Source organism: Crocodylus porosus, unplaced genomic scaffold (assembly GCF_001723895.1).
Source record: "Crocodylus porosus isolate Cpor-Errol unplaced genomic scaffold, CroPor_comp1, whole genome shotgun sequence".
Taxonomy (NCBI): Eukaryota; Metazoa; Chordata; order Crocodylia; family Crocodylidae; genus Crocodylus; species Crocodylus porosus.
The window spans coordinates 5836712-5853104 of NW_017728937.1; the positions used below are offsets into that span (position 1 = coordinate 5836712).

The 16393-nt window shown below is 46.6% G+C and overlaps 2 protein-coding genes across 3 annotated transcripts; one reads left to right on the plus strand and one right to left on the minus strand.

Annotated features, from left to right (window-relative positions):
• Positions 1-9194: 9194 nt before the first annotated feature.
• Positions 9195-10486, minus strand: TMEM258 (transmembrane protein 258). The gene is made up of 3 exons (XM_019547334.1): positions 10393-10486; positions 10185-10294; positions 9195-9344 (listed from the first exon to the last, which is right to left on the minus strand). Exons 1-3 carry the CDS (start codon positions 10393-10395, stop codon positions 9218-9220), a joined length of 240 nt encoding a protein of 79 aa, XP_019402879.1. The 5' UTR covers positions 10396-10486; the 3' UTR covers positions 9195-9217.
• Positions 10487-10574: 88 nt separating this feature from the next.
• FEN1 (flap structure-specific endonuclease 1) lies at positions 10575-13374 on the plus strand. Of its 2 annotated transcripts, none has more exons than XM_019547333.1 (2): positions 10575-10656; positions 11623-13374. In XM_019547333.1, the coding sequence occupies exon 2, from the start codon at positions 11624-11626 to the stop codon at positions 12770-12772; it is 1149 nt and encodes a 382-aa protein (XP_019402878.1). In that variant the 5' UTR covers positions 10575-10656; position 11623; the 3' UTR covers positions 12773-13374. The 2 variants fall into 2 exon arrangements, with proteins under 2 accessions (XP_019402878.1, XP_019402877.1); XM_019547332.1 differs by lacking the exon at positions 10575-10656 and adding an exon at positions 10774-10866.
• Positions 13375-16393: the final 3019 nt, after the last annotated feature.

Genomic DNA, 16393 nt, shown 5'->3' on the forward strand with positions numbered 1-16393 from the left:
GTGCAGGCTCCTACCCTGGGGGTGTTTAAGAGGAGGTTAGATGAACATCTTGCTGGGGTCATTTGACCCCAGTATTCTTTCATGCCATGGCAGGGCGTTGGACTAGGTGATCTGCTCAGGTCCTTTCCGACCCTAGAAACTATGAAACTATGAAGTGGATAAGCCTTCCTAACTCCTTTTATGGGTGGTGTGATAAAATCAATAGTTAAACCAGGACCACAGAGCAAGTCAGAGCCAAGAAAATACATTCCTTTCTACTTGCCCTAGAAGGCTGCATGTTTTGTTGCTTAGGTGGTGAAAAAAGCTGGAATCCAGCTCCGTACCTGAGCTTGTAGCAATGCTATAGGATGCTAACCCAGATTTCCACTGTTACATCATATAAGCTACTGTTGTATACTTTGCCATCAGTGATATAGCAGTTGCCCCTGGATAGGACCCACTGGGTGCCACAGGCAGAGGGGCTGAACTGTTAGCACTGTAACTTCAGAAGTGACTCAGCCATCATAACTCTCTCCCTCCAATAACTCCGCTGCCTGCCTTGGCCTCTCTTTGGTAGTGCCCATTTAGCATTGTAGGCACAGGATACACTTGCCTGCAGCTCCAAATGAGCACTAAAAATTTCAGAGGGCCATGGTGAAGGGCTATTGTCTGTAACAATCATGTTTTTTTTTTTACAACGATTAACAGAATGAAAGATTTGGAGGCCCCTTTCTGTAGCTAGTAGGTAGGAATGAGGACTTCCAGGTTTCTGAGAGCACTGTGTACTTTGTTTTGTGACTTGCTACCTGTGAGACTTCCTCTCAATTCCCTGCTACTCACCCAGCTCCTAAGCCTTTGTTGCTTGGATCCTGCATTGTCCACTGTGATGAACAACAGACCAAACTATGAAAATCTTACAGCATGCAGCATTATCTAATTATTAGCACACTTACTGTATTTTTGGTATTGGGTCTTCTCAGCTGTCTTATCTCTACCATATTATTTTTCTGTAATGCCTGTTATTATGCTATCTCAAGGACACAGTCACAAAAAACACTTAGCTGGGCCTAGGTACAAAATCAGTTTTGAAATCTGCCCTGGCACATTCTACTGCTACCACAACCTGTGGCATCTTGCCACCATAAAATCCTGTAATTGTGTCTTGCCAGGGTTGAGTGGTGTTTAAGACTGCCCAGGATCCAAAAGCTAGATGTTCCTCTCCCTATCTCCCCTGGGCAGCTTGGTTCAACAGGCTTTCTCCAATCTTGCCTTCCATAATGAGCCAAGAGTGAAGTGCCTTAACACACCACAATCCTTTCTATAGCCAATGGGAGGAGCCCTTACCTAGGAAGTACCAGTATTTGCTCTTTCCTCTAAGGGGATTCAGACTAGCATCTCCTGGTGGAGAGTGCCTACCCACCAAGCTATTTGCTATTCTAGGATGGGGCCACTCCCCCCCCCCCGGCACCTATTGAAATAGGGTTACCAGTCAGAAAAGAAGTCCAGATTTGCTGGACTAAGAGGGAGCCTGATCTATACCCTAGTGATGAGGTGAGAGCTCAAACAACCCAAATGTTGTATAATAGGGGTTCTTGCTCCAGTAAGGTGTTTAAAAGAAGAGAGTGATTTCTGCTTATTTTGGGAAAGAAAGGACTTTAGTCTACATTCATTACGAACTCTAGGAGGCAGGCACCCCACTGCAGCCCTGAACGAGTCTGTGACATGCATGACTGTCTTCAGCATTCAGCTCACTAGAAGTTATTCTGAATCCCACTGTAACTTCTTCTGTGCAATAGGTAGGGAGTCCAGGCATCTAACTCATGTTTCTGGATTCTATTTTGGTTCACTTTGCAATTTCTACTTTGCAACATTGGATGTTACAATCCCCAAGTCCCTTTTGACTTGATCCCTTTGTGCTGCAGAGTAAAATTTAGGTCAGTACGGTTGGTGTCTGTTGGGCTTCATGGAGTTACATTTTACTTGGATGTGTTCATATATAGTTTTTTATATACAGTATTGCCAAGTAGCTGAAATACAGAATTGATTAAATTTACAGTGGAAGTTCACTGTATAATCAAACTCCCTGAACCAGAAGTTTTTTGTCACACTGGTTCTTTGTTTTGTTTTGTGTTTTGTGAGTTTTTCTCTCCAAGAGGTCTTGGTGTGGATCATATACATAGATGAGATTACCTCTTGAGCCCTTGCCTTTAACTGGGAGCTGCAGGTGAGAATAGTGCCCATGAGGCATACATGCTCATGGAATCCTTTCTTGTTGAGATAGTGGATGTGACATAACATTCTGCACAAGCTGGCTCTTCTGTTTTGTATTCTTCATTTTTAGCAACTGAGTTTGACAATCCAATTTAGACAAAAAGCAACTCTACTATTGGCCAGCTCCTTACAAGGGCAAAAGGCACCATGTTTCCTAGCAAGCTGAAAAGCATATGTGTGTGTTGCTTTTATTTACCAATTTATAGAAGAACTTCAGAGGTTATCCTGGTATAGTAATGATTTGGATAGAACTATGAAGCTTTGAACCAACTGATAAACAGAACTAGGTGGATCACCAGCCTCTGTTATTCTCTCCTTCAGTTGTTCAGTTTTGTCCTTGTTCCACCAGCTGCTCTTCACCCTGGTGGCACTGTTTTCTGAGGTCATTAGAAAAAGATGGGAAAATAATATAATAAAAACGTGAGGCTGGAATGGACCTCAGGATCTAGTCCAACCCCTTGGCTCAAGGTAGGTTCATTTATGTCTAAATTATGCCAGTCAAAGCATTAGTGTAATTTGCTCTTACTAACGTCAAAGAATGGAGATTCCACAACCTCTCCAAGTAGTTTGTTCCAAGGCTTAACCATCCTCATAGAAAGTTCTTCCTAATATCCAACCTAAATCTCCCCTGCTGTAATTTAAGAATGTTACTCCTTGTCCTGTCACCTGCAGCAACAGAACAGTCTATTACAGGGGTGGGCAAAATACGGCCTGCGGGCCATGTCCAGCCTGCTAGTTGCTTCTATCCAGCCCACCAGCTGCCACTGGAAACCTAAAGGAGGGCTGCACCCTGTGCAGCTCTACTCCGCCTTAACCAGGGGTGAGCCAGGCTGCTCAGCATGTGGACTTCTCCACTACTGCACCTCCCACCTGGCTTCTTGTTTGCACTGCTATACAGTTCTAGCACCACAGCCACTGGTAGCCAAGCCTGCATGGGACAGGGTGAGATGTACTGCACCGAGTAGCTGTCCTGCTCACTTGCTGCAATGAGCTGCTGCCATCACAGCGCTGCTAAATGAGTTTGTGCTGGCCATGGGAAGGACTCAGCCTGGGGCAGCCGCTCCTGACTTTTCTGGTGGTGCAGTGTAACAGCAATGTCTTATCACAGTAGGCAGATAGTATGGCTACTTGGTGTGCTGCATTGCAACCTGTCCCATGTGGGCCCTGTGAAGCACTAACAAGAAGCTGGGTGGGAGGTGGATTGCTGGGATGTGGAGGAGTCTACATGCTGCACTGCACAGCCTGGCCCTGGCTCTGGTCCCAGGTGCAGCACGGCAAAGCAGTGTGGGGCACAACCCTCCCTCCTCAGGCTCCTGCTGGCAGGCAGGATAGGATCAATTGGCATCTCTCGCTGCACCTCTTCCCCCACAGCCCTCAATAGCTCAACAAAACTTATTCATTGGCTTTCTAGTCAAAATAATTGCCCATCCCTGGTCTCTTACTGTCCTTGATTTAACCTTTCCTTGCTGAGTTTCAATTCAATGAAGTGTTTGGTCAGGTTGCTCTTCTGTGACACTTCCTATCCTTTCTTCCCAACATTATGTAAGTGCCCTTGGCTCTTTAGGGCCTGTGATGGATTTCTGTCTCTGCAGTGGCCTAAGGGAGATACTATAAAAGAAGGGAAACATGCTAGATCCTCAAGAGAATGCAGGTGAGAGCTTGGAAGAACATCTGCTCATCATATCTGGATTCTGTTGAGTAATGGATGATGGGTACCATTGTAGTGTTAGTACAACTGCCTGAGTTGGATCATGTGAGCAAATTAGTAACATCCATCAGTAGTGGTTGACTGCTGCTGAGATGGTGAGGAACATGGTGACCAAGAAGAGGATCTGGATTATACTGACTACAGTGAAAGATCCAGTGGTCCAAACTACAGATCAGGATCCATGAGGTTATCATAGAAAATCAGGATTTGAAGGGACCTCAGGAGGTCATCTAGTCCAAACCCCTGCTCAAAGTAGGACCATCCCCAACTACATCATCCCAGCCAAAGCTTTGTGTAGACAAGGCTTGAAAACCACCAAGGATGGAGCTTCCACCACCTCCCTGGGTTACCTGTTCAAGCATTTACTATCTTTCTAGTGAGAAAGCTCTTCCTAATATCTAACCTAAACTTCCCCTGCTGCAACATGAGACAGTTGCTTCTTGCTCTGTCATCTGCCACCACTGAGAACAGCCTAGTTCCATCCTTTCAAACCCTGCTTCAGGTAGTTGAAGGCTGCTATTAAATCCCCCTCAGTTTTCTCTTCTCTAGATTAAATAAGCCCACTTCCCTTAGCCTCTCCTCATAACTCACATGCCTCAGCCCCATCACCATTTTTGTTGCCCTCCCCTGGACTCTCTCTAATTTGTCCACGTCCTTTCTGTGGGGGACAAAACTCAACACATTACTTCAAATGCTGAATAGAGGGAAATAATAACTTCCCTTGACCTGCTGGCTACACTCCTACTAATGCAGCCCAGTATGCCATTAGCCTTCTTGGCAACAAGGGCACACTGCTGGCTCATTCATAAACACCCAGGCCCTTTTCTACAGAGCTGCTGCCCAGCAAGTCAGCCATCAGCCTATACTGATGAATGGGATTGTTCTGTTCCAAGTGCAGGACTCTGTATTTGTCCTTGTTGAATCATATGAGATTTCTTTTGGCCCAATCCTTCAACTTCTCTAAGTCGCTCTGAATCCTAGCTCTACCCTCTAGCATATTTACCACTCCCCACTGCTTAATGTTATCTGCAGACTTGCTGAGGGTGCACTCTAAGTCATCTTCCAGGTCTTTGATGAAGGCATTGAACAAAACTGGGGTCAGTCCTGAGGCACTTCAGGTGATACTAGCTGCCAACTAGACATTGAGCCATTGATTACTACTCTCTGAGCCTGATGCTCCAGCCAGTTTTCTATCCACCTTACAGTTCATTCATCCAGCCCACATTTCCTTAGCTTGGCTGCGAAAACATTGTGGGAGACCATATCAAAAGCCTTGTTAAAGTCAAGATATACCACATCCACTGGTCTCCCTGCACCCAGAGCCAGACACCTAGTCATAGAAGGCAATCAGGTTGGTCAGCCATGACATGTCCTGGGTGAATCCATGCTGACTGTTCCTAATCACCTTCTTCTCCTCCAAATGCTTAGAAATGGATTTCTTGAGGATCTGCTCCATGATTTTTCCAGGAACTGAGGTGAGGCTGACTCACTTGTAGTTCCCTGGATTCTCCTTTTTCCCTTTCTTATATATGGGCATTACATTTGCCCTTTTCCAATCATCCAGGACCTGTCCTGATCACTAGGCGTTTTCAAAGATGGCCAGTGGCTATACAGTCTCATCAGCCAACTCCTTCAGCACCCTCAGGTGCATCCCATCTAGCCCCATGGACTTGTACATGTCCAGCTTTTATAAATAGGTCCTGACCTATTATTTCACTGCTCTGGGCTGCTCACCTCCTTTCCAAACTGTGCTGCCTGGTGCAGTAGTCTGGGAGCTGACCTTGCCTGTGAAGATGGAGGCAAAAAAGGCACTGAGCACTTCAGCCCTTTCTGCATCCTGTCACTAGGCTGCCTCCCCCATTCAGTAATGGACCCATACTTTCCCTGATCATCCTCTTGCTACCAACATACTTGTAGAAACCTTTCTTGTTAACCTTTATATCCATTGCTAGTTCCAATTGTGCTTTGGCTATCCTGACTGCCTGAGCAATGCTCTTATATTCTTCCCATGTTATTTATCCAAGTTTCCACGTCTTATAAGATTCCTTTTTGTGATTTAGTTTAGTGAAGAGTTCCCTAAGCCAAGCTGAACTTCTGCAGAGCTTGCTACTCTTCCTGACCATTGGGACAGTTTGTTCCTGAACCCTCAGTAAGATTTCTTGAAAGTAGCCACCTCTCTTGGTCTTCTCTCCCCCTTAGACTGGCTTCCTATGGGATCCTGCCCATGCGTTCCCTTAGCAAGTCAAAGTCTGCTTTTCTGAAGTCCAGGGTCCTTACTTTGGTGCTCTCCTTCCTTCTTTTCCTCAGGATCCTGAACTGAATCATCTCATGGTCACTGCTGCCCAAGCTGCCATCCACTTACTACATTCTCCACCAGTGCATCCATTTGTGAGCAGCAGGTCAACATAGCATAGCCCCAAATTGGCCACTCCAGCACTTGCTTCAAGAAGTTGTCCCCAACACTCTCCAAAAACTTCCTGGATTGTCTGTGTACTGCTGTATTGCCCTCCCAGCAGATCAGAGTGACTGAAATCCCCCATGAGAACCAAGGCCTGTGATCAGGCAACTTCAGCTACCTGTCTGAAGAATGATTATTCTTCAGACAGGTAGCAGAAGTTGCCTGATCACACCTGTTATTCTATGATTCTATGAAAGCCTCATCCACCACCCACTTCCTCCTGGTCTGGTAGTCTACAGCAGACCCCCACATCACCTTTGTTGCTCTCCCCTCTGACCATAATCCAGAGACTCTCAACAGGCCTATCTCTAGTTTCTTACTGGAGCTCTAAGCAATCATACAGCTTTTCCATAAAGTGCAACTCCTCCTCTCCCCTGCCTGTCCTTCCTGAACAGTTTGTACTCATCCATGACAGCGCTCCAGTCATGAAAGCTGTCCCACCAAGTCTCTGTTATTCCAATCATGTCAGTTTCATGACTGTGCAAGGACTTCTGTTTCTTCCTGCTTGTTTCCTAGGCTCAGGTGTATAGTCACCTGAGACAACTAGTTGATTGCCCTGATTTCTCAGGAAGTATGAGAGCACCTCCCCTGTTTCCCCCTCCTACTTGTTCTTCCTTCAGGTCTTCCGCTTCCCAAATATCTCAGGATGACTGGGTTAATCTGTGTTCCATTCCTAACCCAAAGCCATATACATCTTGGGGGAAATAACTGACGTCAGAATAGCAGTGCAAAGCAAATTTTAACAATATAAGTGATTTATGCCTCTAACAATTCTGCTGACTAAATTCTAGCTAAGGGAAAGCAATGTTCACTGCATTAAACCTGTACAAAAGTTCCAGTTTTCTTCGCATTTCTGTGCTAGCTTCATTATGATGCAAAATTGTGCAGTTGAACCTAACGGTTGTCTCCAGGTACCTAACAGAGAAGCACAGCCTCTAGGGAAGATAAATAACTGTTAAACAGCTACTTGGTCCAGTGCTCACTGCAAAAGAATTCCTTTTTTTTAAAAAAAACCCTTTTTATAATATGCTTATATTCCTGCTAGATGCTGTAAAGAATTTTTTGTTTGAAATTCACCTTCAACACTGAACTTTCACTCCATGATGATCGGTTACTGTACATCTGTCAGGGACAACCGGAAAACTAGCCCTGCAGTTTCACTGAAGAGATGAGCAGGCCCAAGTCAAGACTCTGCTAAGTTTCTCTCAGTTTGGCTGCTGCTTACGGGAAATTGTGAAAAGGACATTCGGTTTCTGCACACAACGTAGGAGTTACTCTGGAGCATGCTAACTGTGTGATATGTTCTGAGTAAGTTTGAAAGAGTCAGATAAAGAGCACCTGAAACAAATCAGGAGCCCAGAATTTGGTACATCACAGAACTTGTTTTATTCAGGCTTGAGGTGTTGCATTGGCTGCAATCATCTGACAGGAGCACAGTCCAGGTCTGCAATGGGCCATATCCTTAAAGTACAAAAATAGAAAAGGTGTAGCTTCTGTGGGGTGTCCCATCTGGAATATGAAATAAGAGTTAGGAGGCTGATCAGACGCCTTTCCAGAAAAACAGAGTCTGCTACAAACCTCCCGCTGTAAGCAAAATTGCTTCCAATCACATGGCCCCCAGATGGATTCATAGATTCATAGATGTAGGGTTGGAAGGGACCTAAGTAGATCTTCAAGTCTGACCCCTTACCCTGGGCAGGAGAGAATACTGAGCTAATATGACCCCAGCTAGGTAACTATCCAGCCTCCTCTTAAAGGCCCCCAGGGCAGGAGCCAGCACCACTTCCCTTGGAAGCTGGTTCCAGAAAAAATACCTTAGGAATTTTTGGCAGGAAAAGACTAGGGCTCAAACCATAAACTCAGATTGGAAACCAACTTCTTTATCACTTCTTTGATCCAGGAGCACAGAAATGATTGGGATGCTCTGCAAAAAACAGCTGCATTCCTGCTGCTATCAACTGGTACTAGAGCGTGAGAATGAAAACAGACAATACCTGACTGAAATACAATGCCTTGAAATCCCAGTTTACATCATTAAAACTGATTCCTTAAATAACACACTTGTAAGGTAACTAACTTAGAAGGCTGAGAGTATGCTGCTCAGCTGCCTTCCTTTAAGTGCCCTTGTTGGGAACACTGTTAAAGGGCTTCACATCTGTAGGGACAGGCTCCAGAAGGCTCTGCCTCCAGAAAAGCTACAGACTTTATTACAGTCTGTAGGAGCATTAGCCAGTAGCAGCTCTTCCTATAGGAGCAGAAGGTTCAAAAGAGGATGGAGAATGGAACTAGACTGTTCTCATTAGTGGCAGATGACAGAACAGGAAAAATGGTCTCAAGTTTGCAGTTCAGGTTAGATATTAGGAAGAACTTTCTGACTAGGACAGTAGTAAAACACTAGAACAGGTTACCCAAAGAGGTGGTGGAATCTCCATCTTTGGAGGTTTTTAAGACCTGGCTAGACAAAGCTTTGGTGGGGATGGTCCTGCTTTGAGTAGGGGGTTGGGCTAGATGACCCCCCGAGATCCTTTCCAACCCTAATTTAGATGATTCTACGGTAGCATGGCAATATTCTGTTTCCTGCTCTGTACCCTTCCTCCTGGCCCTAGTTAGGCTGGCCATCTAGCTGATGAGAAACAGGCTCTGGCCAGGAGGATCCCTTGGTGTGTTCCTGTCTCTCACCTGTGCACACCTCTAGACAGTTTCACTGGGTAGTGTCCACTGGCTCCTTGGACTTGTTCGAAGGCCAGTGGTCACTGGGGGAGGTCCTCTAAGCCTTACCTGGCACGTCCCCTGGCTGAGCCTCACACGTAGATCCCGACCCAGAGCAGCAGGAAAAGGACTCCGAAGCCCATGAAGAGCGAAGCCACCAGGGAAATGAGTAGCTCCTTGTAGATGTCCCGTGTGTACTTGGTGGAGGTCACTTCGTAGCTGCAGGTGCTAGTTAAGGCAATGGCTGGAACTGTGGGACATGGGAAGGCAAATCCTCCCAGCCAGCAAGGCAGGGGGGCAGCTGCAGGGGTTGGGAGGCATGTCCTATGCAGCCTAAGACCCTGGCTGCGGGGCAGGAGGAGAAACAGCCTTGCCCACTGCACCCCTAGGCCTCTCAGGGAGCCTAATGAAAAAGCCCAAGCCTGCCCCAGCTCTTCTCCTTTAGGTTCAACCCCAACACACACTTGGGGCTGGGGCAGTCAGGGACGGGGTCTAAGTGCCTCTGTCCCCTCCCCAGGTTTCTGTGGATGTTTATTCCCCTTCAGTGTTCCCCGGTGTACGATAACTATCATATCCGTATAACAGTTTCATCTTTTGCACAATATATGAGCAATAACAGTAAAAGTGCTCAAAACATATGACTGGGATGTGGGTTGTAGCCGTGTTGGTGTATGGACATAGGCAGACACGGTTCACCCGGAGTACCTTGTCTGCAAAACATACCGTCGTTTTTGAGGCAGCACATGCAAAACCCTAGTTATTCTCAGAGAGTCGCAAGCGACTTTTGGGATTGCTGCCAGCACTTTCTTATGGCAGCTTGCCTTGAAATAAAGAAATGCTCTAACTTTGATGCCCCAGGTCTCTCTCAGTCACTCCTCACTTACACTGGGCAATATAAAGTAAACAAGAAGGCTCATTTGCATACTTATATACCTATTTTTTTCACCGTGTACGGTAGTTTTGAGCTTCCAATACGATCATTTCCTACGGAGGCCCTGGCAGCGCTGCCCACTCCTCTGCTCTGCCCTCCCCTCCCCACCCACGGGCCGAGGCGGATGCACGAAGAACCAGGCGGTGAAGAACATGCCGATGGCCAGCAGCACCACGGTGAGGTGCGGGAACACGGCCGGGTTCACCGGGCTCGTGTAGCGGCTCATCGCCTCCAGCTCCTGCAATTGGAGGGGAGGACAGGGGAAGAAGGCGGGTGAGACGCTGGAGGTCCTGCCTTTCCCCTCCTCCACAACTCCCGCCGCTGCCCCCCACTCACCATGTCGCCGCTGCCGCCGCCCCGCTCCCCGGCAACGGAAGGACACGTCGCTCGTCACCTCTGACCCCGGAGCAGGAAGAGGCGGCTGCGGAAAGGGGCGCGCGGGGCTGTCGGGAGGTGTGGTCCGGCAGCAGCTGTCTTCGTTCCCGCGCGCGCGCAGCCGGGTGGCTGGGGGGAGGGGTGGTGCGGCGCCCACGTGACCGGTGCGCGGGGATTCGGATCGCGGGCGCTGAGGCAGCGGCGGCCTTGGGTCTGGGACAGCAGGTAACAGTCCCTCCCTGCCCCCCTCCGAACGCTCGGCGCGCGCTAACTGTCCTAACCGTCACTCCCGCGTGCCCGACTGCCCGCCTCAGCGGCGCCGGGCGGGGCGCGGGGCATGCAGGAAGGCTGGGATGCGGGGTGGGGGCAGGACGCTGCCGAGCTTGGAGGGGGCCCGGGTTGCCACTTCCTCCTCTCGGCAGCCGCCCCATTTCTGTGAGGACAGCGACGCTTCCCAGGGCAGCGTTTCTCAACCCGTGGGTCGTAGCTAGGGCGGCCATCGTAGAGGACAGTCCAGTTGCCCTCCGCCCTGTCTCTTCCTGTTGGAAGAGAAAAATAGAGGGGGTCGGGTGTGGTGTTGATAGAGGACAGAGTAGCAGAAAACAGGGACGTCCTCTATGATGGCCACCCTAGCCGTGACCCAAAAGTGGGTCGCAGGAACATATGAAAGGGGTGCGGATGGGCTTTACAAATGGACTTGCCTGTAACAGAGAAAAACATGGAAAGTTGGGGCTTTTCCCTTGCAGGCTGGCAGAGGTCTGGCCTGCCAGCAGCTGCTGGGGGGCAGGAGGGGCACTGTGTTGGAACTGCCCTTCATTGTTTACAAATGGGTCCTGGAGCAAAAAAGGGTGAGAAACACTGCTCTGAGGCCAGTAACTGGCGGGGGCAGAGGTGGGGAAGGGCTAACCCAGCACTTGGTGATGAGGCTTCCTCTCCTATATGGGTCCTCCCTGTGTTCCTGCAAGGAGGGATTGAAGGGGGCAGGACAAGTTTCCTTGTCTAGCCCCTCTCCTCCATCTGCTCCTGGCATACCAGGTTACTGGTGCAAGTGAAGCACCTCTGCTATGGCAGCAGTGCTCATGTGGTGCGGCCTGGCTTACTCCATTTGTCCCACGCAAGCCTGTGGTCCTCAGAAACTTAATGTGACCCCAGGGCTGCTCCTGTCCTCACTTCCTCATTTCTTGTTGCCAGGATGGGAATCCATGGCCTGGCCAAGCTGATTGCGGACATGGTTCCCAGTGCCATCCGGGAGAATGACATCAAGAGCTACTTTGGGCGGAAGGTGGCCATTGACGCCTCCATGAGCATCTACCAGTTCTTGATTGCTGTGCGCCAGGGGGCTGATGTGCTGCACAATGAGGAGGGCGAGACCACCAGCCACCTGATGGGCATGTTCTATCGCACCATCCGCATGGTGGAGAATGGCATCAAGCCTGTCTACGTCTTCGATGGCAAGCCCCCCCAGCTGAAGTCAGGGGAACTGGCCAAGCGGAGTGAGCGCCGTGCTGAGGCGGAGAAGCAGCTGCAGGAGGCCCAGGAGGCAGGCGAGGAGGAGAAGGTTGAGAAGTTCAGCAAGAGATTGGTCAAGGTAACCAAGCAGCATAATGATGAATGCAAGAAGCTGCTCTCATTGATGGGCATCCCTTATGTGGAAGCACCGGGTGAGGCTGAAGCCAGCTGTGCCGCCTTGGTGAAAGCTGGCAAAGTCTATGCAGCTGCCACTGAGGATATGGACTGCCTGACCTTTGGCAGTCCAGTGCTCATGCGACACCTCACAGCTAGCGAGGCCAAGAAACTGCCTATCCAGGAATTCTACCTGAACCGCATCCTGCAGGAGCTGGACCTGACATGGGAGCAGTTTGTGGACCTGTGCATTCTCCTGGGCTGTGACTACTGTGAGAGCATCCGTGGTATTGGGCCCAAGCGTGCCATTGAGCTCATCAAGCAACATAAAACCATTGAGAAGATCATGGAGCACATAGACACCAAGAAGTACCCTGTTCCTGAGAACTGGCTGCACAAGGAAGCCCAACACCTCTTTTTGCAGCCTGATGTGGTAGACCCTGAGGCTGTGGAGTTAAAGTGGGGTGAGCCTGATGAAGATGGTCTTGTCCAGTTTATGTGTGGGGAGAAGCAGTTCAATGAAGAACGGATCCGCAATGGGATCAAGAGGTTGAGCAAGAGCCGCCAAGGTAGCACTCAGGGTCGATTGGATGACTTCTTCAAGGTGACTGGCTCCATTACTTCAGCAAAGCGGAAGGAGCCAGAGCCCAAGGGACCAACCAAAAAGAAAGCAAAGGGCAATGCTGCAGCTGCAGCAAAGTTCAGAAAGAGGAAATAGCTGGACTTTCCAAAACTCTGCTTGCTCTTTTCTGCTTCCGTGTTCTCCATAAGTTTTAAATTTGGTAGAAAATCCTTGTGTGTGCTGCTCTAAATTATGCCCTGCAAGTGGGAAGGGGGGAGGAGGGGGTGGGGATTGATGATGCCTGTGCTTCTGTTCCTGTACATAGTGATTCCCCATCAGGACTAGATTAGCAAATTAGATTAAGAGTCCTCTAACAAGCAGCAGTGTGGCCAAAATTCTGATGGAAGGGTGGATGAAATAAATGGGAAACTGGGAGGAATTAAAAGTGTGAACATAGGACAAACCAGGGCTGAGTGAGCTTCACTAATAATTCAGTAACAATGTTCATTACTTTTAAACTGACTTAGTCTTGAGGCCCACAGGCAGTGGGAATGCTGCATAGAGCATGCACTTGGAACCTGTAGGGAAGCGGTATACAGCCTTGATCTCCAGTCACGCTGAAAAAGTAGTGTTGACTAACAAGAAAGCAAACCAAATCTAAATGTAGGAAAGAGGCTTTCTCTTCAGAAAGCCCAGAACTTCACCCAAAGAACTAGCATGGGAGGGATGAAGATTGAAACAGAACATGGGAGAAGAAATGCTTGAAACGCAAATTAGAGCTAGAGAAAAAGCAAAATGTCTAGTTTCTGTGGGGATTGTATATGGACTTCTCAGTTGTCAGTATTAACTATGCAGCTAATTAATTGATTACTCGAAGAAATGAGAAATTTAACACTTTTCTCCTATAAAAATGACTGAAGTTTAAAGCCTTGGTGCAGATTATTTTGATTACACTCCAGATTCCAGTATTGTTGGTTTGGTCCCAGTGTATAAACCAGGAGGATCTAAGAATGAATGGCGACTTTCCAAGCTTGATTCTTGTCACTAGGTTTTATTTTTTTAATTTTTGATGTCAACTTTAAATAAACCTGAGAATGAAAAACTGTTCAGTTGTTGATTCATGTGGAAAATGGGTGTTTCATGCAAGCTCATAACTAAGAAATAGAGAGGAAAAATTTGCTAAATTGGAATAAAAGTTGTATATGAATAATCTTGACCATCATCCTTGCTCCCAGTTTTCTTTTTGACTTCTAGGCTGTCCGTGAAAGAGCTATGGTATATGAAAAGGTGTTTGATTTTTCCTTATGCTGCTGCTTCTTCTAAGCTTTATAGGCTGCTTAATACAGTTTGTATTTCCATCATACAAATATGGTCTAACAGTCTAACCTGTGAGGCAGTTTAACATTAGCCCCATTACAGGCAGTCCTCAACTTACAATGTTTCGAGTTACAATGTTTTGCACTTACAACGTTTATAAATAGACACCCTGTTTCAACTTTCTGACCTCAATTTCGACTTTACAATGTTTGAGCCGATGCCATGCCAGCGAACAAGTTTGCTGCGTCACTCATCTCCCTGGAGAGCATCTGTCCAAACTTCCTTGGACACTTTCTTTAAGAAAGCAGACAAGACTCCAGAAAAACCTGCAGCCAAGATTCCTGAGAAGGCTCCAGCCAAGAACACTTCAAAAAGTCCAGCAAAGACACCTCAAAGAAGTCCTTCCAAATCAGTATGATTGCTATTTACGATATAAATACATTAATGTAGCTATAATACTCATCTATAATTGATTGAGTACAACATTCTGGGTTATTTTTGGTGGGAATAGGGTATTGGGCCTTGGTTCAGGAACCAATCCCCCATTTATAACAGTTTCCTAAGGGAAAATTGGTTCCGAGTTACGTTTTGACTTAAGATGAGGTTTTCAGGAACCAATTGTGTCTAAAGTCTGAGGGCTGCCTGTATGGCAAATGCAGAAATTATTGGTAAAGGTAAAGTGACTTTCATGACTAAGATCGCAGATGTAGCATGCAAGCATGGGACTGGATGTTAGACCTAGTTCTGATACTGTTGTGTTGGCTCTTGTGTCTCTTGGTTTACAAGTCTTGTGAATCTTGGTTCTGCCCATTTTGGTGATGACAGTGATTTTACAAAGGAACTGTAAGACTGAATTACTTAAATGCATTGTATTTTGAGCTCTTGTGATGAAACATACTCCTGACAGCAGAATTATTGTGGTCACTGGTATGTCAAAGTAAGAAGTCAGTCTCCTGAGTTCTGACATCTTGATTATTTGATACAGTGGTCTGTTTCATTTCTTGTTTTGCCCCCTGTAGTATCCTCCAGTTTGCTGTGTGTCTGTGTCAAACAGTGCAATTTTACCTTAGCACAAGTCCAACTCAGTGACTGTCTACACACATGGTGGACTGTGCAGTTGTTATGGCTTAGTCATTTAGTACTTGCATAAGCCAGTACTAAATTACTGCACAGTAACTGGCTTTATTGCACAGTACTATCGCTGCATGTTTTTTTCCCATCTCTGCTGCTCCGTAGCAATGAGTTACTGCACAGTATCATCACCACATGGTTAGTGCCTGGCAATGCTACTGTGCCATAGCAACCAGCTACGGCGCATTAGCTTGTTGCTACTGTGCCATAGCATCTTGTGTAAATGTGCCCAAAATTGCTAGGACCTGTTGAAGGCTGCCAAACGCAGGGCATTTGACCTTTCTAGGACAAGCAGCTTTTCAGGATGTTTTTAAACATGTAAACAATTGTCTCTTAGGTGTTATAATGTTCATATCAAGGGAAGCAGGAGGCAGAATTCTCTCACAAATGCCTTGCTAAGTTATAGCAATTTTCCAAAAAGTGTCTCAAAGCTATGTACGTGAAATAAAATGCATGCATATACTCATACATATATTGCATACATTACATAGTTGGATAAAATAGGGACTGATGTCACATCATCTTTTAGGATTCCTGTATCTGTATTGCTATGACAAGATTATTTCAAATAGCTGAGACAGAGTCAAATTTTCAAAAGTGCTTTTGTGCCTAAGAAACACGAGTCCCAATTTCAAAATGACAAAGGGCCTTGAGTCTAACATAGAAAAGATTTAGTAACAAGAAAGTGTAGTATAGAAACTGGGCTGTAGACATTTCTTAGGATTTATATTCTCCAAAATGTTCTGGTAAGCAAAACAAGGTCAGAATCTAGCTTTATTATTGGATGTTTCCTTAAATAAAATTGTGATCATCTGTTTTATTAATTGCCATAAGTGAGATTCATCTTAGCAAAAAGTTTAAATCAAATTCAAGTGACAAAAATTGGCCACGTGATGGTGCTTGTGTCTAAGAAGCAGGCAACTGCACTTAGTAAAGATTAGCCTTCACTCAGCCTAGGAGTATTTAAAGTCTCAGTTCACACTCAGACCTGGGAGTAATTGAATATTTAATTGCAGTAGTACGGCAGAAATAGTATAGGTTATGAAAAAGATGTTCCTCTGTCTTAAAAGCAATAAATAGAGGAATCACAACTGTTTATGCTCTTTATCCCCAGCATGGTTCAAATGACAGGTAAAGTTAAATCTGCCTTCTAGCCTAATTTCCACATTCGGTAGGGAACTAGCCACCTCCGCCTTGCAGGTCTTGCTTTGGTCCTCTCCTTTTACACTTTCCTGCTTTATAATGTATTACCAACAATTATATTTTAAATACTCGTAAGTCAAGACATTGAAAAAGGTTTCCCACACTAAGTGAAACTTACCTATAATA

What these genes read in the sequence shown, in the direction of transcription:
- TMEM258 (XM_019547334.1), bottom strand. An exon ending in TTCACCGCCTGGTTCTTCGT is followed by an intron (nt 9,345 to 10,184) that starts GCATCCGCCTCG and finishes TAGCACCTGCAG; the next exon opens with CTACGAAGTGACCTCCACCA.
- FEN1 (XM_019547333.1), top strand. Translation starts at nt 11,624, where the DNA reads ATGGGAATCCATGGCCTGGCCAAGCTGATTGCGGACATGGTTCCCAGT.